General features: G+C 42.6%; 1 protein-coding gene across 9 annotated transcripts; it reads left to right on the top strand.

The window, feature by feature from the left end:
• The first annotated feature begins 1125 nt into the window (after positions 1-1125).
• On the top strand, positions 1126-23430 carry LOC147151868 (catenin delta-1-like). Of its 9 annotated transcripts, none has more exons than XM_086020000.1 (22): positions 1154-1273; positions 7003-7119; positions 10241-10404; positions 12610-12678; positions 12765-12884; positions 13055-13314; positions 14682-14963; positions 15048-15288; positions 15390-15612; positions 16007-16199; positions 16295-16412; positions 16505-16661; positions 16816-16833; positions 17486-17554; positions 18192-18319; positions 18476-18626; positions 18733-18925; positions 20016-20218; positions 20298-20339; positions 20425-20492; positions 20666-20720; positions 21941-23430. In XM_086020000.1, the coding sequence occupies exons 3-22, from the start codon at positions 10246-10248 to the stop codon at positions 22000-22002; spliced, it is 2811 nt and encodes a 936-aa protein (XP_085876126.1). In that variant the 5' UTR covers positions 1154-1273; positions 7003-7119; positions 10241-10245; the 3' UTR covers positions 22003-23430. The 9 variants fall into 9 exon arrangements, with proteins under 9 accessions (XP_085876186.1, XP_085876126.1, XP_085876175.1 ...); XM_086020049.1 differs by having other exon boundaries at positions 20666-20764; XM_086020019.1 differs by lacking the exon at positions 1154-1273 and adding an exon at positions 2075-2093.
• Positions 23431-24295: the final 865 nt, after the last annotated feature.

Genomic DNA, 24295 nt, shown 5'->3' with positions numbered 1-24295 from the left:
GAAGGCTCTTGTGTTTGTGTGTCAGAGTTTGCGCCACTCTTTTTTTGTCGTGTGACTGTGGAATGTCGTGCGTGTATTTCCACAAACGGCGCGCTTCCTCCCGGGCTATTGTTCTGCAGTCACTGAAATGACATCAGTGTGAGTTCATGTGGACGAGAAGTGGGAGGAGAAAAGGAGGCGGCCCGTTTTTTTCTGCTGCAACAGCGTTTAAACCCCAAATTACTCATTCATAACCCGAGTAACAAAAAGCTGCTGGCTCGTGTGGCTTCTACGGCTTGCCGTTTGAGCATATTTTCCATATCCTTGACCCCTGAGGGGAAAAGCCGAAAGGACAACAAATTGCTTTAAGTTTCATGTACTAATAGCGCTTTTCCCTCGCGAGAAAGACAGTTCATTGCACTAGTAGACTTGTTCTTACATTTTTTTCCCATTACAGTACTCCACAACTGTATAAGAATTCTGCACACCAGTAGGACAACTTTGGAATAGTAGCTGGACAAATCTGATGTTCCTAAGTGAAGTAAAACTGCACAAGATCTGCGTGCTAGCAGTACTTCTCTGAAGTTCTCGATTGTATGCACACAGTTGTCAACAAATGCATAGTTTTGCCTCACTTGTCACATGAAATTGTTCTATTAGTATGCCAAGGTTTTCCTACTAGTGAGAACAAAGAGCGTACTAGTACATGGACCTTAAGATGGATATCGTATGCCCAAATGGTCATTATGTTCAGTCAGTCAGTCAGTCATTTATCAACTAGTGTACAGCTTTTGCGACACTATAATAACGTATTGTAGTTGTCCTACTCGTATTTCAAAATGATCTTAAGAGGACTAATAGCATACAGTAGTACATGTATAAGAAATAAAAACAAACGGCTTTATGGCAAGCTGTTGGAGCATTTATTGCAAATTGGTGCAATGAAAAACTAGCATTGTTTTCTTTCATAATTAAGTGCAGTAGCAAGTTATCGAATAAATGTTCAAACAGCACACTAATAGGAGGTCGAATAAATCAATTCCAATTCGGAATAATACTGTATGCTTGCGAACAACCAGCGCGCAACAACAAATTTCACATGCGCATTGTTTTTTATATTTACGGTAAAACCGCTACATTGGCCCCGCCCCTTCTTTGATAGAAAACTCTCTGATGTCGCCTGGCTTTTTAACAAGCTTGACCCAGAAGCCAGGGAAGGAGGGGAGAAAGAGGAGACAAAACAACCACTAAACGGAATAGTCTGGAGGGTTTCCAAGGACATTGTGACGATAAGGTAAGCGCATGCATTAAGGCTGTTAAATTGGTACTATAGCGGTGTTTTTGTCGCGAAAATAGCGGAGGCACTGCAGCGTTTGTAAAAGGAGTGGTCACGTCCATCTAGAGACCACCGACACCACCCGCGCAGGTTTACCTTCCCAAGTCTTTCTTTGCTTTTCCTTTTGGACGCACTTTACACTTGAACCGGCTAAAAGTCGCATGCCAACCTCTTTTAACCGACGACCGCGCGTGTAAACATAACAGCAAGCGAGCGAAGCGACCGTTAAAAGGCGAGCGGTTGCTAAGGCTAACGCTAGCTGGAGTCTCGGTCTTGGGTTATTGTGATGCTAACGTAGCACGACAGCCGAACCAGGTCACACGGCCACTACGAGCCGAGTGGGCCTGATTTGATGTCCAACCTTGTCATTTATCAACGCGGTAGCGTTTGCGTGTAACAACACCGTGTATCTCGGGCGCTCCTTTTGTTCCCGGAGTCTTTTTCTTTTTTCTTTTTTTTATTTGGCAAACTGCTAGCAGCTTGGCTTTTCTACGCCGCTATCTCTAACGTGAAATATCCTCCGTTGATGGGCAACTGCTTACGGCTGGACAGCGATGATTCCGGAGACTCTTTGAAATGGGGAATCGGAGCTCACATGACTGTTAGTTTAACAGCTGAACTCGGTTCTGTTCCCTTTTACAGTTGACTGTGTGTGTGTGTATTGACCTAGATATCTTATCTCGTGTGTTTGCTTCGCTTGCGCATCTCGGCGTTGGAAAGCAAACGGTCGAATCTCCCCGACAACGTCGGTAAAGGAGGGCCCTGGATGCCGCGCACGGTAAACTGGGACCTATGACTTCGTTTTGTTTGTCAACGTTTATTTTGGGTGGTGGTCCTCTCGCAACTTTGGGCTGTTAGTTTGTGAACCTGTTGGGTGGGTCCTGCGCAAACTTAATTTGGTCGCGCTACATGCATGGGTGGGACGAGAAAAATTGTTCCATTGTATTTATTATTTTTAGTGTTTGGCTAAGTAATACATAAAAAAATCTGTTTAAAAAAAAGCGTTCAGATGTTTTTGTGCTCTCATCATTTTTTGCTCCTGAGTCTGGGTCACTTAATTTCGAGTATCTGCCGATACCGAGTCCAGATCTGATACACTGGTAATGTATTCCAAGGGTCCTACATAAAGCTTTTTGGGTCGGCCTGCTAGAACCACAACTGGCCCTGTCTATTCATGATATAATACGAGAAGTTTCAGGGATTATTTCATGTTTAGCTATTTTAAAGCGGTTGTGTTTTTAGGGAAAAGTGACGCTGTATGAAATGTCATGGTAATCTTGACACACAGATTTGGAGAACCCGTCGGAATTTCAGCCCATATGATCATATTTTGGATATTATTAACAGAAACTTATTTGCCAATTGGACAAGGGGTTCCACAATAGTAGACAAAAGAGGGTCGAGAGGATATGTTGACAAATACTGAAATTATACTGTTTTACTCTCCTTAAGGCTTTTTTGGACTAGATTTTCTCTTGGTAATATCACACAAAAGCAGTAACAAAGTAAAAATCGTACATGGTCAGTGAATCAATTTCACACAGTGCAGTGTTGTCAAATTAAAGCAAGAGCTCAAACTCTTTATCTTTAGTCAGGCACTTAACGTATTTTACATTGAGCAGCAAAACTCTTACCAGCTGTAAACTTCCACCACCGCCAGTCGCAATCTGGACCTCTGCAGCATCTTGAAATGTATGACCTTGCTTTATGCGGTGTCAACACTGGTCCGCCAACGCCAGCTACTCCTGCACTAGCATTGCATCTTCGAAGTAGCATGGTGTTAGGGCAGCACCTTTCATGTTACAGATAGCATAAAACTACGCCGACAGGCGATAATAGTTGAGTTTTTAAGCAAATAGTTTGTTATACAGAAAAGAATCACCAGTAGGCAGGTTTACAAAAGGAAAATCAGTGAGGGTTTACTGTGCAGGTTAACGCATTGCCCGATTTTCGGTGGATGGTCCTCTAGCTGCTTAGCTTAGGTCTGTTAGTTTGTAAACCTGTTGGGTGAGTCCTGGTTCCATTTGTTTTCATAGCAATACACGGGTGGGGGACTGACAACCAGACTGTAACACAACACAACCCAATATTCTTTTTGCAAGTAACTCGTTTGCATATATATTAATAATAATAATTATAGTTACATTTATGTACAGATGATACCCCACTGGTGTTCCAGAAGGCTGTTTGTATCTTGAATTGACCACGGGTCACCCGTCTTTGCTCACAAAGAAAATACAGACAGAAATTACAAACGACAGCACACAACTTGATTGGGTCACTCGTATCTCAAGGCACCACTTTATTGCAAACAAAATTTTAACTAAAGTTCTGTAACTCATGTAAATGTTTGAACTGTATGTTTGTAAGCAGGGGTAGCTTCAGTAGCATCATTTAACCGACCCAAGAACACTTAACATAAATAATGTTGGTCATTAAAATGTTGAGTGTGATCTGAGTGCCACATTAGTCACTAGCACGTAGCCGGACGAATTGACAGCAAACGGCAGTGTGATGGAGGATTTAGGTAGATGTCCAACAGGCAGGGCAGTCGAGGCAACTTGTGGAGTTGATGGCGGAGAAAGCAAGGTGGTAAACTTCTCAGGATGATGCAGAGAAAGGTCTGAATTGCTGTTGGCAGAGCAAGAAGTTCTCAGGTGGTCAGCTGCTAAATCAAGCTGCTCAACGTAAGGTACAGTAAGCGGCCACTAAAGATAAATCTTTTGTATTTAAAAAAAAATGGTGATTCACTAATGTACTAAAATGGTGAAGTTGTAATTGCTATTTTTACAATTTGATTAGCTTAAACTTGCGTGAACTTGTTTTGATTGTTGATCCCTGTTATTGTGTGGTCTCTTGAGGTGTGCAGGTTAACCCAAAGGGGCCTCATGTCTGTGAATATGTATGTTTGTGAGGAGCTAAGTGGATTAGTGGGCTAAAGCTTCAATCCCATTACAAACCACGCTCGTCTCCGGCTAGTGCCAGTGGCATCACACTGACAAAATTCAGCAGCAGTCTAATGAGAGGAAGCCTATTTTCGTTTTGACAGTGCGTTTGCTGCAGGGTTTCATGAAGTCGACAAATGCCACATTGTTGCCTGTGTGCGAATGGTCGCAGATGTCTGGCAGGGCCAAGTGAGTCATGCTGACTGATGGTTCAGAATCAGGTGAAACTGACACTCGTGATGTGATCAGATGTCCGAGTAGTATGTGCGTGTGCTCAACCTTTTCAAGTAAACCCGCTCCTTGACATTTTCACCACTTGTTGATGTTTGTTTTTAGTCACCCATTTGTGATTTCTTATGTTATTTTCACACACTGTATGAAATGTAGCATATATGTCATACGTCTTTTAGAGGTCACACAACAATTAGTCCGGGCTGGGGTGGTTAAATGTTAAACATTTAAACGACTTATCTTATGCAAGTCTTACAAGTTGGACTTATTTTTTGACACACAAACTCGGTACCCCACTGGTTACATTTGACGAGTCGAGGCAATGGTGTCGCTTGTAGATTACTACAGTCAAGCACTTATACGACCAAATACGTAGCACCATGTACTTGTCATTATATATTTTATTAAGACATATACTCCTAAGTCTCAACTTAGATAAGGTTATATTCTAAGTCATTTACTTGGACTCTGATGCCCAAAATGTTATTGGAACATCCCTAATCGTTGGTTGTTCAACCTCTAATGGATGTGTGTGGTTAAAATGTCAAGATTGAATGAAGAGGCTGCCCCAGGCATTAACTTGAAAAATGCTCAACAAAAATGGATCATTTTAGAAGATTAGCTAAATGAAAATAGCTTGTGTGGTTGCACAATAGCTTGTGTGGTTGCACAGTTAGCAGATCAACTGTGAGGTGGAGTGTAGCCAACCTTATCGACCGATTGAAGTGTTCATGCTTTGCGCTCTGATGCTTTATTGCCTGTATGCGCGGAATGGACGAGTGATCCTTGGCTAACCACGGCAGTCCGCGCATCTCTCTTGCACTCATCTCTGATATCGAATCCAAAACATCCTGTTTGTCAGGAAGTGGGTTGAAGGGGAAAAGGAGGGGAGTGGCTGTGGGACAGAGGCAATTGTTTTCATTGTTCAGTTACACTCGCCGCCATCCAAGGCCAAACCAAACAGCTGTGAATGGGAGAGGCGAGTGGAGGACGCAACTCCGATACAGATGAGGATGGATGCAGCTTTGCGTCCTTTTCGCTCTTGTCGTACTTGCTCACAAACTTGGCATTGTTCTGCCAGGGCCCTCCTCAGACGGGCAGCTGCAAGTTCCCCCTTTTGAAACAAAATAACAACCCTTGACTGCGCTTGCCAAGAAATATCACAGTTTATAATTCCTCTTGTATGAGTGGCACCTAGGCTCATTACTGAAGGAGATAGTGTGTAACATGCTAATGATGATGATTATTCACTCTGTCTCAAGTTGAGATATGCAAGGAGCCAGTCTCCATATGAGTGAGCTTAGTAGATGTCTTTGTGTGTGTGTGTAGACGGTGCTGGTAAGCTATCAGTGGAGTGTGATGAACACTGGTCACACCAAGGTCATTTGCCTGTTGACGAGTGGGTGGGCTGCTGTGTTGAATTGACAGAAGACAATGTTAGGAATGCAAGATTAGCTTTTATCTTTAATTCACTTCAACTTCACTTATCTTGCCCTCCCGTCCCCCAACCTCCTTGTTTGCTCTTGCTCTTTCTCATGTCTTTTTCCACATCCCGTCTTGCTACTCCTTTGATTTGTTTGCAGCACTGTCTGTCTGCAGGGTATAAAACAGTCCAGGCCTGGTTATGACCATATATGGGCATGTGTGGTACTGCATAGTGGATAACGTCTCCCCCCACAACAGGTAGGAGGTCGTTACTGTGGGACTTTTACGTGACTATACCCTACACGCAAATAGCGGTTTTGGTTCTGAGAAATTTCCTTGTAGAGTTGTGAAATACTCTCCAGCCCCTCCTTGTTTTCTCATCAGGCCGTCCTACCTTCCCTGTTTTCAATACACTGAGCACACAGCCCCCATGCATGCATGGCTGATGTGTTGAGTCATTCGTCGGACAGACATACAGGAACAGACACTCAGCTCGCTTCATCTTAAAAGCGTAAAAAGCTGTTGTAATGCTGCGTCAGTAACAGTAACTTAATTCATCACCTCTTCTAAATAAGTTGTCAGTGTCATATTTGAACACTCCCATCTTCCGTGCGCACAGGCGCCTGCTGCCTGTAATGTCATTCTGTTTGTTTACCACATGGCTCTGCATTTATGTGTGTCTGTGCATGTTAGCGACACACAGACCTATTGAAAAGAGTTGCCCGACACCCCCTACCTCTCATTCTAGCTTGAACAACCGGTCATGCAGGTGTTTGCTAAGCAGTGGTTGTTTATTCACCTTGCGGGGGCCAGATGACCAGACACCTGAGGGTGTATCCGCACCCTGATAAGAGATTCTGAGTTGCCACTTGTTGGGCTCGTGTAGCAAAGTGTTTCTTTCTGTGTGGGCTCAACCAAGATAACAGCGGAGCTAGGTGGATGGGTGTTGAACACGGGGTCGGTCTCCTTGAGAGCAAACACGTCCCCGCTGACGCATATTTTGGCATTCTCACTATGTTGCTGTTTTCTGACAGACCCATCCTTCACCGAAACACTTTTCTCTTTGTTTTCTGTCTCTGCGAGCAGTCCTCTTTTTCTGGGCTTGGGCCTTCACTGTGCTTCTACCAATGAACAACTAGAGCTTCACCTTTGGCCTTGCTGTGATCTCTCACCTCTTCTGTCAAAGCACGCCCACAGGCGAAGGTGTGTATTTCTGTGTTTGCTGACTATTTCAGGTCAATCGTGTATAAAACATTGGAAACAGACCTTTCTACATAAACATCACCATAAATAAGACGTACTTTAGTGTTTCCCAACTAGTGTGCCGTGAGAAAGCATCCGGGGTTTTGCGGGAAATTGTCCAATTTCAGTGAATTGAAATGAAAATGACTTATTTACTACAAATAATGTATCTTTTCAGAGCTGAAACAATGAATCAAAGAACTTCAATTCATGTAGAACTCAAAGCAAAGTCTCTGCCTTGAAACTTCACATTGATCATTTTTTCACATTTTTCACCGTAGCCTGAGGTACCACTCCTTATACAAATAAGTTGCCGCAATGGTGGTGAGACAGGAGGAAAGAATATGTTAACGACGGAGAATGGCCAAAGTTTAGGATAATTTCACTCTTTAAATAAGAAAAGAAGATAAAGTGCAGTCCGTTTACTGGAAAGCAGAACTAACTTACCACAACAGTATGTGTACAATTGCCAACACAAATTACCCATGTCAACTAATTTTATGTAATTTATACTATATAGTTAGAGCGTAGTGTAAAATTGCTGAAAGTGGTTAGGATAGATGCAGGCGCTGGCGCACTTTCAATAGCTTCACTGAACAAACGGTAACAAAATAAACATACCGTCCTTTCCGGACTATAAGGCGCACCCACTGGCAAACGATGTACTGCTATATTGGCAGACTTATTTACAAGTAACAGTATCAGGACAATGGAGGAAGCCTTGATTAAAAAAAAGTTTGCATTTACTATATTAACCCTGAAAGATACATCTAGTCTCCTCCTGATTTTCCTTTTTAAAATGAGCAGAGACTGGGCTTTACTTTGCAACAATGAAAGATACATTTTGTCAAAATGCGGTCTCCTCATCCAAACCAGGGGGAAAAGCCTCACTTTATAATTCCTGGTCGGCTGCTACGTCAGCACTTCCAAATATGGGCAAGCTGTTGCACATATGATTAAGGGCTTGTCCGAACACTGCGATTGAACAGATGACATTCAGAAAACGACGTACCGGCTACAGTAGGTGTATCTCGTGTGCACTTTCGACGCAAATGAGATAGAAGGGAAAAAAACGTGAGTAGTGTTGCCTACCAAGTTCGCTCTTAAAATGGGAGGGGAAAACATCTGAGCATAACAAAGATATGAAGCTCAACACAGGGTGTTTTAGCAGTTTTTATTGAATGTAATGGCAACCCCACTGAAAAAAACCAAAACGGCAACATGAGCACGACTAGCATATCTTGTGAGCTCATATGCTGGTCTATGCTGGGAGGGTTTCTGCAGGGTCATTCTGCCTCGTATGTTTGGCATCATTTGAGCAAGGCTTCACATCTTCAGCGATACTTCAGTTCCCTCCATGCAAACATCAACCAGGAATTTTCCAAAGGGAACTGAACTTTGCAAGTACAAGTTGCTCTCTTTGAAAGGTCAGGCAGAAGAGTGCAATACGGCTTTATTTATATAGTATTTTCACATTTCACAACAGCTACAGCCAGAACAAATCTCTTTACATAGACAGTTGTTCCCAAAATTTATGAAGCGCTTAGGGCTGTCACAATATCGTCATATCCCTATATTAAAATTACCCTAATATATCGTCATCATCATGTCACGCTATTAATAGCAGCAAATATGTTTAAAAGTCCAAGTTGTTTTCCATTTGTGCAGTTCCAGCACCCTCTGGTACCACATCTGCTACAATTTGAGCCAGGAAAAATCCTGAAAATATTTTTTATCAGAGTAATTCATCAATGGAATAGTTGATTCTAAAAGTATTTGTTGGATGCAGCCTAGTGTCATTGTTCATCTATCAATGCCAGCAGCAATACTGACATCAAGAATTAGTCTGTGTCCACATTTTGTAAAAAAAATTTTCGAATGTAAAATACGTACCCATAGCTTAGGTTGACAAAAGATGATGACGTGGAAACTTGCTTCTGAATTGTTATTTAGTATTTTACTCTGCTAAATTGCTGATAAGTGGACATAAAATACAGACAATGGATAATCATAGTACAATATCTGAAGTAGGGCTTAGCCGATAATTCGATATCGACATGTACCGCGATTGACACGTGATCGATACCAATAGAAAATGTCTTCGATAAAAGGTTCGATAGAAAAACAAACCCGATCGCAGCATGGTGCGTGATGTAGGCAGCGCGCTTCCGGCCGTGCGCTATGCTATGCTTGAGTCCGGCGAGCGAGCGGCGTAACTTTGCTCAAATAAATGACCACTCGACTCAGTACAACTCTTACAATTAAATGATATTATGCATGATAACCCTATTAAAAACCCGTGGATGGAGCCATGGTGTACAAGTAGAGGAGTTCTTGTCTTTGACATGCTAGCAGTAGTTAGCCTTATCCAACACCGGCATCGCACTCAAGGTAAAATCAAGCAAGTAAAATATGAATGGACTATGGCAATAATGAGTCCGCTAAAAAGATAAAGTAGTCCTAAGACGGTTGGTCAACGATGATGTATGCACTGCAAGAGAGTATTCGTTTTATCCATCGTATTATCTTTAAAATGGAGTTTATTTAATCTTAATATCGATCAGTTTATTTCACTCTTTCATAGTTACATTGACCTCTTATTAAAGGTTAAGTATTATGTTAAAATAAGGTAAACTAAATGTATTTTTCTTCGGGTCATTATTTTCAATAGTTTAAAAAAAGAAAAATTCAATATATATCGATATCGACCAATATGAAACACTTATCTGAAGTGCATTTGGTTTTCAGCAATGTCACAGTATTTGCAGTCAGAACATTAACATCTTTTCCTCAGACAGTTTTGTTTGGTATTGTCAGAGCACCCCCCCCCACACCCCATGCACATATTGTGTCAGGAAAAGAAGGGTGATTAAAAAGACAGATGAGCCATCACTGTCATTATTTTTATTTTTCCTTGTGTGTGTTTTTTTTTTTTTTTTTTTTTTTTTTTTTTTTTGGGGGTCTGGCCCCAAAATGCCCCTAACCCCCCAAAATCATCTTTCTAGTTCATAAATAATTCCCGGATCCTTCGGGTTTTATATATAACGTGTAACACCCGCTCTTTCCCCCCGGGGTGGTGTAGTGTGTATGGAGCAGTGTGAGAGCGCAGCAGCTCTGCTGGAGTCGGTCAGGGAGCAGGAGGTGCAGTTTGAACAGCTGACCAGGGCGTTGGAAGAGGAGAGGAGGAGAGTGGGCCTCTCTGCCACCAGCCCTTCGGCGCTGGGTCGCCCCCTCCCTCACACACAGGTAACACCAGCAAAAAAAAAAAAAAATCCGAGTCCAGAACCTTTTGTGGGTGCATTTTGCCTCCATGCAACTCCACACTAATACCCTCAGTTAAATATCTCTATAATCACCTTCCGATCATCATAATTAATGCATCATTTTCTCCTGCTAATCATCCAGTAAACCTCCTCTCCCATCTCGCCACTGGTGCTACTGTATGTGATTGTCCCACCACGTCAGTCTGCAATTACAACGCAGATACGTGCCCTAACTTTCAATAGACATAATTTCTTCAATGTTTTAAATTTTTTTAGAGACTCAAATGCAACTTCAGGTATAACTAGTTTGTGTTTACAACGTCACATTAAAACATACTCATTGGCCTTTTCAAGTTTCAAGTTTCCAAATCTTCTTTCGGGGCCCGTTTTTTTAAATTTAATTTAAATTTTTTTAGGTCACCCTACATATATGCCGTATCTGATGTTAACATGTCTGAGGTTATCATCGCACACTTGCATTATGTTTCCATTGTCACTCACCACAAGCATACCTTTTGTCAACTCCTCAGTCATTTACTTCTTCCTGTTCCAGCATGCTATGAAATGCAGCCATCCGTCATCTCTGTCGCATGCACACAGACTTTAAGTTATGCACCTTTTTGAAATCACCCTTTGTGTTGTCGTGAAAGATTTCTACATGCAGGTGAAATGTATATTGGCCATGCAATGATACCGTCCATTAGGAAGAATAAATCGATTTGGATTTTAAGTGTTCACAAATTGGTAGTCATCAGTATGTGGACCGGGTTGCTAATCAAAGTGGCAACGTATGTTTTGTCATGACTATAATGGAATCATTCGAACACTGAAATTTTAAAGGGTAATCCTAGAAAACTGCTGTCTTGAGGGTTGCTTTCTTTCTGCTGGTGAGTTTTTTTTGCATGTGTCCACATTGTCTGTGAACGTCTCTGCTGTTGTATAAATGCTCATATGTCGTCTTTGCCTAAAGATTTTAGGATTACACTGGTCAGCAATTTATTTTTAATCAGCGGCGCAAGTAAACCTTTCTATCCTGAGCATGCCCTAGTTTTTTAATTTAGCACATCAGTTTTTCATAATACTACTACTAATAATAACATAGTAATATATCTAATATTCATGAATTATGAGTTAGGTTCAGCAACAGGAGGAATTTACCTGGGAAATGTAGCTATAAATTACAGTACATTATAAAATCGGTATTGGACAAGCTTTTCTAGGTCAAATTTAAAAACAAAAACAAAAATCTCAAAAACCTAATATGCTAGAAAAAAAGTTGCAATATTTATTTTAAGTAAGCATTAAAAATATGTTATGGGGCACAGAGTCACCTCTGATTAAAATTTGCTGTTGACCAGTGTTATCAGCAAGTGCTGAACTTTGTTATGGTGATCTTGTGTCATTGTACTTCGGGGTCACTTTGTGCCTGTTTCAGAGAGACAGCTCAGGCATCTCAGGCAACAGAAACGAAAAGTTCAAATTCCATTCGTAAATGTTATTCTTCCTTTGGACTCACCGGCATTAGACTGTTTTGACTTTGCGAATCCTTGGACGTGTTTGATTAGTTGGGGGCCCAAAGACAAATGCCAAGCCAGTGGCGATGGTCGTCTTATGCTTGTTCTCGGAACGCTGCTTTAAACTCAGGGCACAGCAGTTGATACTATGGGAAAGACTAGATTTACAGGAAATTGGCCCTTCTCATGAAACTCCACTTCCCATTTAAAAACAAAAACAAGCCATTGCCCTTACTTAAAGTGCTACTATTTGCATAGAAGATGCGTTGAAATATTGAATATATTGAATATTTAATCCCAATTGTTTTCATCCCTAAGTGATTCATCCTGAGGCTGATACAATAATTGAGGCTATTGTTTTGCATGAAACTGAGTGTTACTCGGGGTTAGTCAAGTTTCTGGTATATACAGGATGACAGACATCGATTACGTAACTGATTGGAGGGGGAAGTAGGGTGTAAGGATGAATGGCTGCATTCCAGAATGTCCTCCTACATGTCTCGCAGTGATTCACAGACCGTTAAACACACAGGCATGGTTGAAGGACCTTATTATTGTGTGTTTCAAAAGAGACTTGACTGGGGAAAAATGCCTTAACCTCTCATTTATTGCTGCCTCAGTAAAATTGTTGGCTGTTGTACACAATTTTAAATAATCTCTTTGTCACATTGCAGAACGGGTGTTTAGGGGATGCGGACATTGAACGACTGAAATTAACAGACTCCTACATAAACGGCACACAGGTACCTGTTGTAGTTGGTTGATGAACGTGTGTTTGAATATTCCGTTGGTATTAAGTGGCTATAATTAGTGGTTGATTTTGTTACAGTACAGAATGGTGGACCCAGCACACGGCGCTCTAGACGAGAGCTACACACCAGAGGACGACTCTCATGAAGCGCACTCTGTCTTTTCTGAAGAAGGAACCACACGACGGCTCGACAGTGGGGTGGGTTATATGTGCCGTTCTAGAAATATGAATAGAAAGCATGTAACACTGCTAAGACAGTTGATCACACTTAGTAGTTTGTGAGCATACATTGCCCCAGGGTGATTTAAATAAAAGATTTCTGAGTCTGAAAGAATCTTCAAACCAGAGAGTCTCAATCCCTGTCACAGATGAAGAAACCCATCTCACGCACAGTCCTGCCGAATGACTCCATGTCCATCAATGGCGGCATGTCCGTGTCCGCTATGAGCGGCTACAGTGCCACACTGGACCGTCCGTACAGACAGGTCGGAGGGGACTACCCTACTGCCACGGTGCCCAGAAACTACCACTACGGACCTGTGGGAGTTTACGATGACTACAGGGGAGGACCCCCATCAGAGGCATACACAAGTTTGAGCAGAGGCTCGCACATGGATGATCGCTACAGGTACAGGACCCCAAAAGGGTGCGCACTACTTGCCCTTTATAACAAGTTGAGTTCATTATAATTACGCTTTGTGCTTGGGTGGCATTGTTCTGCTTTTCTTTCAATGCGTGTCACAGTTGCGTCACAATGACGCACACGAATGTTAAGCTAAGACCGATGCATGAATCAGTCACTAGCGAAATGTGGGCAAAGTCATTTTTTTAAGAGTCAGGAAGACATCACAATAAATGATTTTTTTTTTTGTAAGAGGCAAATCTTTACATTACTCTGACGCTATCAAGTGGTAAAGTGACAATTTTATGTGCTTTAATTAAGAAAAACACAATTGAACTGGGTTCATGAAGTGTAATTAGTAGAGCTGTGCACTCATCGGTGGTGATCTGAATGGGGATTCGAGTGGCCGTTGAAGAGTGATTATCGAATCCAAATTTGTGCACTTTGATCGAATGAAATGGTGTCTAAAGCGCCTGGCTCAACATCTCCCCAAAACCTAAGGGCTCCCACCTACAAAATAATTGATATCTCAGCCCCTGTAGCAGATGAAAATTCCAAAAGAATTTGTGAGCTTATAATACGTCCAAATATGTCCGTTTGTTTTATTCATTTGCTAGCTTGTGCATTTGATATTAGCATTACACGACGGAGGCAACTTGACATGCGTTAAGAGTCAGTCATAGATGGACATAACGGATCTCTCCTGGGATCATCTCCATAACGGAGAGATCCGTTATATCCATCTGGTCACTTTCCAAATTAAAATAGTTTCCAGCGTCGCATAATAAATAAACCGGAAGTACTGTAGGATTTTTTTTTGGTGTTTGTTTTTTGTTTTTTTTCTTTCATCCGCGCAGCCCGCCTAGGCCCGGTCCAAAGTGGCCTGTGGCCCGGTATCGGTCCGCGGCCCGGTGGTTGGGGACCCCTAGGTCTATATCACTCCTGTCACTTATTTCAGAGCTCCCGCGATTGTCTGCGCGTCCACCATTATGGTCCCAAAAAATTCAACGACATCCCCCGAGGGGTCACAACACCGTCACATGTATATTCAGACGCATTTCATTGCCTAAGAGACAGAGAATTGGATTAAAAAAAAAAAGAAAATGACGTAAACGCATTCCCAGCTTTAAAGGTAGAAAGACGCAACTCCGCTCCCGGCTCTAGTGACAGACAGAAACGCGGTTTATACGCTCTCGGCATTAATGGGTTTGATGGATCAATGTGTGACTGTGGCTCTCCTTTTTTTTTTTTTTTACCACTGGAACGGCTGCATATCTGAAGCTGACCAAATTTTTTTCTCTCAACAAAGAAAGTCAGGGTACCGCCTTTTATAGGTGCTTATCACAGCCGTTTTTGCTCTCCTCTTTCTTCAGGCCAGTTGATGGCTACCGAACTTTGGATTCCGGTTATCGGGCCCCAAGCCGCCAGCAGATGGACCCCTATGCAGCACAGCCCCAGGTGGGCAGAGGAATGAGGGCCATGGGCTCAGCAATGGACATGCGATACGGCCACGGACACTATGGTCTGGAAGATGACCAACGGAGTGTGGGCTATGACGACTACGGCATGGGGCCTCCGCCCATGCACCCCGGAGGTTACGGCACCATGCCACGCCTCGGCCCTGGCCCTGGTGGTATGGACAGGCGAAGGCTCAGGTAAAGCAGCACAGACGCATCACATGTACAAGATATGCTTGCCTACAGGACGTTGCAGCATTTACTTGATTGCGCACGATACAGGAGTTGTGAAGATACCCTGGATGCTGATATGGGAGGAGTTGATCCGTATGCCTGGGCCGTCCCCATGACCCTGGAGCGAGGGAGCATGGCTTCTTTAGACAGCACACTGAGGAAAGGTCCTCCCTCCTCATGGAGACAACCGGAGCTGCCAGAGGTGATCGCCATGCTTAACTACCGCCTGGATCCTGTCAAAACCAACGCAGCGGCCTTCCTCCAGCATCTCACATTCAAAAATGACAAGGTGAAACTGAATCTCCAATAAGTTCAAACTGTTTCATCATGAATTCTCTCTGTTATTTTGCTCATTTACCGTGTGTGGTTTTTTTTTTGTTTTTTTTTCAGGTTAAGTCAGAGGTGCGGCGCCTGAAGGGTATCCCGGCCTTGGTGTCACTGCTGGACCACCCCAGCAAAGACGTGCACCACTCGGCATGTGGAGCGCTAAAGAATATTTCATATGGACGAGACCCGGACAACAAGATTGCGATCAAGAACTGTGATGGAGTGCCAGCGCTGATCCGATTATTGAGGAAAACTCATGATCAGGACCTCACTGACACCATCACAGGTTTTTATTTTTTTATTTTTTATTTTAAACATATCAATAGACTCTCACACTCAATAGATGGAGGCGTGTAAACCTTTCCTTAATGAGTAGCAGAATTAATTACATCTGTTTATTGGGCCAGCTGTGGGAAAATATTTACACAGTTATGTTGTGGTTGTCATAATAATAATTATAATTAAGGTGGAACTTCGGTCTACTGGTTGGCACCTAACAGCTCTGAGGTTGGGGGGTCGAATCCAGGCAAACAAATCAGATATATGAAGGTTACCCTACAGTAGCAATTTTAATTGCACTTTGAAGAATGACTTTGGATAACAGTTTTGTTAAAAATGATCGGTTTGGGAGAGTGTTACTCAGTTGCATCGACAGTAATGGGATGTTTCCGTCATGCCAGGTACACTGTGGAACCTCTCATCCCACGACTCGGTGAAGATGGAGATAGTGGACCACGCCCTGCACGCTCTGGCAGACGAGGTGATCGTGCCCCACTCGGGTTGGGAACGAGGGAGCAACGGCGGAGAGGAAAGCTGCAAGCCACGACATCTGGAGTGGGAGACCGCCTTGACCAACACTGCTGGCTGCCTGCGGTATGAAAGCATGAGAGCGCTGGAGGAGGAAGCCAGCCGAGGGACGTATTTAGACAAGCGTAATTATACGTTCGAATGTCTCCTATGTGCAACAGAAATGTGAGTTCAGAGCGTAGCGAAGCACGGCGGAAGCTGAGAGAGTGCACAGGATTGGTGGATTCGCTGATGTATGTCGTGCAGTCACAGATCAACCGCAAAGATGTGGACAATAAGGTCATCTGGAAGTGAAGAAATATGTTGGCTCACTCTAATTGTCCCATGAGACTAAACCTTTCTCTTCAAATGCTTTTGCTTCCTTCTTGCAGTTAGTGGAGAACTGCATGTGCCTCTTAAGGAATTTGTCCTATCAGGTCCATCGCGAGGTCCCCAGCTGTGAACGCTATGCAGAAACCACGCCCATCAACCAGGGCCCCGCACCTGGCTCGAACAAGGGGGGCTGCTTTGGCTCTCGAAAGGGCAAAGGTCAGTATGAAATCGCCTGATGGCCCGAGTTAAGAGGTGTCTTTGGCTTGTTGGTGGCGGTTACTCTGTTGCAGTTTTTCACTCTCCTTTCTTCTTCCTCTCCTTCCTTTCCCTCCCTCTCTGCTCCCTCTTTGCTTTCTTCCTACCCTGATAGATGAGTGGTTTTCCAAAGGTAAGATTTGCCTTGCTGTTATGATATGGTCATAACTAACAGAATGTTAGTCATGAGTGATTCAAGGCTGGCTTTACACTGCACATTCAAAGGCACTATTCCGATTGTAAAGCCCGTGTCCAATTTGTTTGAGTGATCGCGTCCGATCTGGCAAGTGTTTACACAGAACACGTTAGAAAGAAAGACGTGCCCAAATTGCATCTAAGTAACATTTCATGCAGCCACGCCAGATAGTGACAACACAGAAGCAAACAATCATATGACTATTAAACATTTTGTTGGCCAAGGCCGAGTGGACCTTTGGCACATGTCTGATACAATCGGATTTTTACCTACATTTAAATGTTACTGAGGTGAAAAAATACGATTTAACCCCCCCCCCTCCCACCACCATCCATACACTGCCATGACCAATATTGGGATCGCCTATAAGAGCAAAAACATTTGAAATGTGTCAATGTTGGTCCAGCCACAGAAATGAATTCTTTGCAAACCCCACTGCATGCTCACTGTGCTTGTCTTGCTGGTTGCATGACCACTTTTACACCACAGGGAACGTCAATGCGCAGCTTTTCATTGTTGCTTTATTAAAGCATGTTTGTTTCTCACATGTTATGTCTTCCCTCCTTTGTTGTTTTTTGTGCGACTCCAGGAAAGAAAGATGGAGATGACGGAAGTGCAGATCAAGTTGACATTCCAAAGAGAACAATGCCTGCCAAAGGTGTGTATTTATTGCTACAACTGAGTCTTGGAAAAAAGAGCTGTCTAATTACGAGTCTGCTTAAAGCTGAATGCAAACTTTGGTTTAATAATTATTGTCCCACAAAATAGAAATCGGTATTTATTAAAGCAGAAGTCAACCCAAACATATTTAGTCCAGAATATGTTCTATGCCAGCTCACTAGTTGAATCAAGGCAATATGATTAATATGAAATATGAGTTAAGCAAAATCCATACGTTTTTAGCCACCTCAGGGGGCGGCCATTTTGTCACGTCTGTCGACTGAAAATGACATCACAGACCCTCCGGGCTCAGATAATGACCAATCACGGCTCACCTGTTTTCTGAAGCTGAACCATGATTGGTCGTTATCTGAGCCCTGAGGGTGTGTGATGTCATTTTCAGTCGACAGAAGTGACAAAATGGCCGCCCCCAAAGATGTCTAAAAATATTCTCATATTCCATAAACACAATATTAATCAGCTGTGTTTCAACCATTGCGCCTGCATAGAACATATTCTTCAAATGTTTGGGTTGACTTCCGCTTTAAGTTTCAAGACGGGAAGTAAATGTGTTTTGATAACTTAACAGAAATGAAGTAAACCGGAAAAAATGTGTTTGTGCTCGCGCGCATCAGGTTATGAGCTGTTGTTCCAACCGGAGGTGGTTCGAATTTACACGTCACTGCTCAGAGAGAGCAAGAACCCTTCGGTGCTGGAAGCTGCTGCCGGGGCCATCCAGAACCTGTGCGCTGGTCGATGGACTGTAAGTACTGCTTAAAACAAATCATTACTTGTTCCTTGGGAATTTCCCTCTTCTGTCTTATAACAGAAGTAAACCACACTTATTCATAACCCCCCCTCCCCCGCCCCCCTTCCTTTTTTTTTTTGTTGTTTTCTTTCCTTCTTGTTTCCACATCAGTATGGTCGTTACATCCGGGCCACCGTGCGTCTAGAGAAGGGTCTTCCCATGATGGCCGAGCTGCTGGCTCACGGCAACGACCGCGTCGTGCGGGCCATGTCTGGAGCTTTGAGGAACCTCGCCATCGACAACAGGAACTGCGAACTTCTCGGTAAGATTGCTGGAAGTTCCTTAATTCGATGTCATCAATATTTGTTTCCATTTGCCATGCACGTGTTTGCGAAGCTGACTTGCGTTCCGTTCCGTTCCCTCTGCAGGCTTGCATGCGGTGGCCCACCTTGTGGCCAACCTGCCCAGTGGCCAGAACCAGTCGGGGCGCACTCTGTCGGAAGAGACGGTGGTGTCGGTGCTGAGCACGCTCACAGAGGTGCTCGGCAACAGTTTGGAGGCGGCCAAGACCCTTAGGGCCTCGCAGGGCATCGAAAGGCTTGTTCTCATTAACAAAGACGGGTAAGGAAGAAGCGCGGACACTTTTTAGATTCACGACAAGGGTGTAAAACTTGTTTTTATCATGAGCTACTTTGTAGTTGTGGTTCAACAGTGAAACGACATTAATATATAATTGCTAAGGCTGGGACGGTATGCCAAAAATCATGTTAACGTTTACAATGTATAACTTGGGTTTTAAAGGCATGGTTTGGTTCACATTGGTACAGTCAGAAAACAGGTTGCAGAAGCTGAGATGCACTGTTGGTTTGTAGTGGCGAGAGCAGTGATTCCCAACAAGGGTGCTGTCAGAGCTCTTCAGAGTGTGCCAGCAAATTATCAAATTTCGCTTGATTGGTCAGAAAAGTACTTATTTATAACAACTAATGAAGCTTTTGTTCACAGTGACAAACAGAACAATGATCTTTTATGTGATGACAATGGTAGCCAGCTTTTTGTTTTTTTTGACATTTTTGTTTGGTGCTGTGATTTTTCAAACTCAAATATGTGCCATGGCTCAATAATTGTAATAATGGTTGAGAATCGCTAGGCTAGAGTACGAGGCAATTGCAGTTTGTGTCCCTGACCAAATAGGTTCAATGGGAACCCTCATAATTGCCCCATCCTCTTACTAAATAGGATTTGATCATTTTTACGATGGCTAGCTGGCTGACGAATGTGCTCTGCTCAGGTTGGCCGATAGCGAACAATTCTCCACGAGAAGTAAAGTGTGCTTGCTTCAACCTGTGTAATTGCACTCCCAATTGAAGTTTACTTTAAAATAAACATGCATAAAACAAAATAGAATGAAATAGTGTACATTTAAATGGCAACATTTTTAACCACAGTCTACTCACTAAATGCCAACATCATGCGAAAAACCATAAACAACCGTTGCGGTAATTGTAAAACCTCAAAGAAGTGCTACTTTCACACCCACACGGCAGCAGCGCAAAAGAACAGGATGTTTTTTCAATAGAGGTTGAGACAAATAGCACTCAAAGGCCAAATCTGGGGCCCAAGTTTGATGCCTGTGATTAACGGACTATTTCTTAGACACGATCCAAGTGTTTTCTTTTTTCTTTTGAATTCATATTTCATTGTCTCTGTGCAGCAAGCGGTCTGACCGTGAGGTTCGAGGGGCGGGCCAGGTGCTGCAGCTCGTGTGGGCCCACAAGGAGCTGCGTCGGCCTCTTGAGAAAGACGGCTGGAAGAAGACCGACTTCCAGGTCAACCTAAACCCCGGCACCACCAACGGCCCGAGCACCCGGGCCAATGGCACCTACGGGGACAGTACCACACCACTGCTGGACAGAGGTGTGTATTTGTCATTAGCGCTGAGTGTAACTGCTCAGAGAATCAACATTTGAGCTCACGTTGTTTTCCACACCCACAGGGGAAAAGCGAAACATGATTCCACTAAATGACCTCGGCTCTGGTAGGTGTTTTTCTTCTCGTTTTCATTCCAAGATGCGTGTTAGGTGTGTCTGAAGTGGAATGTCACGCTTGTCTTCTTTCCTCAGAGGCTTACTCGACACTGGACCAGAGGGAGAGGAGACACACCCTCGACGATACCACAGACACTTTACCGGTACTTTTGAAACGCTAACCATCCGCTTGTTGGACTGCTCACTTAACAACACGAAGCCCTGGCTATGCCGTACTTTTCAGTTTTTACAACCTCACAATTAACAATTTCTTTTCTAACACTAGCTTTCCCCACACCTCTCTCTCTCTCTCTCTCTTTCTCTGGTTGTCTCTCAGAGAGGGGTATATGGGGGAAGAAAGGGCTCCCTGCCCCTCTTGGACTCCTATGATGGTTAGCCCTCCCCCCCTCTACCTCCCTCTGCATGTAACAGCATGGTACGTCTTACTGACTTCTTATCCTGCATGCAACTCTTCTGACGTCAAACCCTTCAAAGCTAGCTAACAATTTGTTATTGGCATGGCACAAGCCTGCTTGAGGTCTACCTGAGCCAACCATAGTGATTTAACAACCCCTACCTGTTGTTTTGTGTGGTGCTGTCGCTGTAGTGGAATCTAAAATGTAATTGCTCATGGGGGATAAGGAATGAGTAATTGACATCACCTAAAAATATTTATAATTGCCTGTGGATGACACAAGATGGTGGGAAAGCACAACTTTTATATAAGTGCTCTGGCCCTGACTAAGAGTGAAGATCCGCCCCTCTCTTTGATATAGTTCCTTGGCACAAGCTGGTGCCAAAGCAGTACTTTTATATTGAAAGGGCTTTTCAATGAATAACTGAGGATAGGTTTGGAGGGGGAATTACAAATAACAAATCGCTAATATGCAGGAACACTGTAGAGCAAGCACACAGTCTGAACTCCAACATAGTCAGAGACAGATGTTTCTCACCACACATGACGAGGAAAAATAAAATCACACCACAAGATAAACGCTCATGATACTCTTTCAGAGGCATCCAACAAACGGCCTTTGCTGACTTTGATCGCAAGTACAGTGGGGCGTTGACATGCGGGCATTCTGTGGTGGTACTTAACTCAACTCACTTCACAACTAGCTTTGGCAGTGAACCATTCTTCAAAATTGAGTCTTCAAGCTGTTAAATGTCGCTGACAGTTGAAATTGAGTGCCTAGTTAAACATAAAACAAAGAGAATTACATTTTATTTTTTGAACTAACACACAACTTCAGGAAGTCCGCGAGCTTAACGCTAAGACACAATGCAAAACACCATAATGAATGCATCTCCGTGGAGCAGCACGTCAACACATAATGTAATACACAGGCATATATTCTTTCTTTGCAAAGAATGACTAATAATGTTGCTGACTGAGAGTTGAGACCAGCTCCATGTGCAAGTACATGTGTATCTAGGTATAAATTTATATCTGCGAGCAGCACGGTGTCCATTGAATTGGACCTTTTTTCTTTAGTAAATATGCTTTAGGTGCTATGAAGCAAAATGTAGCGTTTTCTGCTTGTAGACTAAGAACTATAACAGTTCCTTAGTCGTTTTCCAATTAAGATTCTAATTGTTGTTGTTTGTGCAGAAAAACTGATCGTGTGCATCACCCAGACTGGGCCGTCGTCCCTGCCTGACCACTGCTACTGAGGATGGAAGGAGGAAGGGTGGGCGATTTGTCTGTTGTCTCCTCCCCATCTCCCGCCGGACCAATGGGATCGCGAGACGTCTGTTTGGCATCCAAAGAACTGTTTTGTGTTGCAGGCAAAGATGTTGCAGCACCACTACATACAACCTGACCCCCCCTGCCCCCGTCTGGTTATTTTTTTTTAAATTTTTATTATTAATTTACCGTAGCAACAGAATTCTAGTTTGTGTTAAGTTATGATTCTGTAAAGGCAATCATCTTTGTTGACAATCATTTGAATTCAGTGTTGTCCTGCTTTTGTATGTTTACTATTATCAACGTTGTTGTTCAAGTTATGTTGCTGCCAACTGCTGCAGCCTAACGAGGGGCTTGTGTGTAGACTTCAGTGTAGGTTATATACTGTACATATAAAGAGAAAATTAGATGACCATGTACATTTTGGCTGGTTTATTTAAATGGTCCCTTCACAGGGATCGCTGGGAGGTCAGGACGCAGCCGCCTGACCTGATGAGTCACCGTTGTTACCAGAGTCGTTTTGTCTATAATGACGTCCTCTTGTTACGATGGGCACATGTGTAGACAAGACAGCAGGTGTGTGTTCATTCGTCATAGACTAAAGGCATGTGTGTGTGTGTCTGATTGCACGTATGGGAGGGGACAATAATACGCTGATGGACCTTTTTGTTTCTCCCCCAAGTATATTTTTGTAAGGCCTGACCCAGAACAATACATTTGTTCATTTGTTCTTGTGTCAGTTTAGATATCTTGTTCTCCATTTCACATGTTTTTCTCTCGAGTTTGTTGTGCATTACCAGCCTTGTTTTCTACAGAGGTGGAAGGAAAAAAAACAGTTCCTGTCTTCTTTTAATCCAAAACTGGGCCCGATGATTGTGGGATGTGAAACTGGCATAAACACCGCTAACTCACTAATACTTAATCCTGTGCGATTGAAGTTTCAATTCCATCTTTGATTGACTGAATGCTTGTATTGGCCCTGGAGTCACTCGCACATGTTGGGTGTCTTTAAAAAAAAAAAAAAAAGAGGTTTATTTACTTAGAGACTCAAGTCTGTACAGTTTTTGAGTTGCATTTTAATGTAGGTGGAAGTGATGCTTATTTCCTGTGATTTGTTTTTTTGTTTTGTTTTCATTTTGTACACCCTCCTTTTCTGTTTGTGTTTCACTCACTCTTTTTGCAGTTGGGTGGGTGAGATCCTTATGCAATTTGTTTTACAGTGTTGAGACCACTCTGCCCCTCCCACTTTTCATCCAGTTCTCCATAGACAGTATATTTGTAATGTTTGCCTATCCATGTAAAATTATTGCATACCATTCATACCTGCCTTGGCTCTGACAAGTTGCTTTTTTTCCAATAAAGTATGTAACTGGTTATACTGATGTTTTGATAAATAAAGATTTTCTTAGACAACACTTGCTCATGTCTGGTTGCTGTGTGTGTGCTAAATGTGTCAACCATTCAGATTGCACGGTGACACTTTGTGGGTACAAATGTAAGTTACTTGCTTCCTTGTTGAAAAAAAAAACTTCGCAAGTCAGTTGCTGATAAGTGGGAATGATATTTTGACTGCATGATTTTACTGCACTCCAGTGAAGAAAATGAATGAAACAATTTTGATTTGAAGAACCACGATACCCTCTGCTGACCATGGAGAAGTATTGCACATTGTATTTTGTTGTTTTAAAAATGATGCATTTTGAGGATGTTTTACAACTTCTGCATTGTGAAATCAATGAAAATTTACAAAAGAAAAATTAATTGACATTTTATACTAATGACTGAAGGACTGAAAAAAAATATAAATAAATTCCTGGGATTGAATGGCTGGACTGTGAAAAGACAAGTAAATTTGTCAATGGCAGTAAATGAGTTAAACATTTACTTGTTTTTGTATTCATGTAATTAAGTCACTATTTCTTTATTTCAATATTTAATTGTGATGTTTATTTATTTATTTAATTATTCATGACACTTGTGTTCCACGGTGTATCTAGAAATAATTAATTCTTAATCAATTGTATCTGTAACTCAATCCAACCCAAAGTGGGCAGGCTTTGGGCGGAACGAGTGCTAATCAAGCACCAATCAGTTACTTGTTTCCGTCAAGGTTACTCCGGTTAGTAAAAACTAATGAAATACTACCCAAAATTTAAATTGAAAAACATTGTAATTAATTAAACAAATAAAAACGAGAGTATGTTCCTTTAAAAAAATGATAACGGAACTACATTTTATGCTTATAACTAGCTGTAATTATAACAAAAATGTCCTTCGTTT

This window comes from Filicampus tigris, chromosome 2 (genome assembly GCF_054856515.1).
Source record: "Filicampus tigris isolate MCC_2025a chromosome 2, RoL_Ftig_1.0, whole genome shotgun sequence".
In the NCBI taxonomy this organism is placed as follows: Eukaryota; Metazoa; Chordata; class Actinopteri; order Syngnathiformes; family Syngnathidae; genus Filicampus; species Filicampus tigris.
This window is presented reverse-complemented; position numbering and strand designations above follow the sequence as displayed.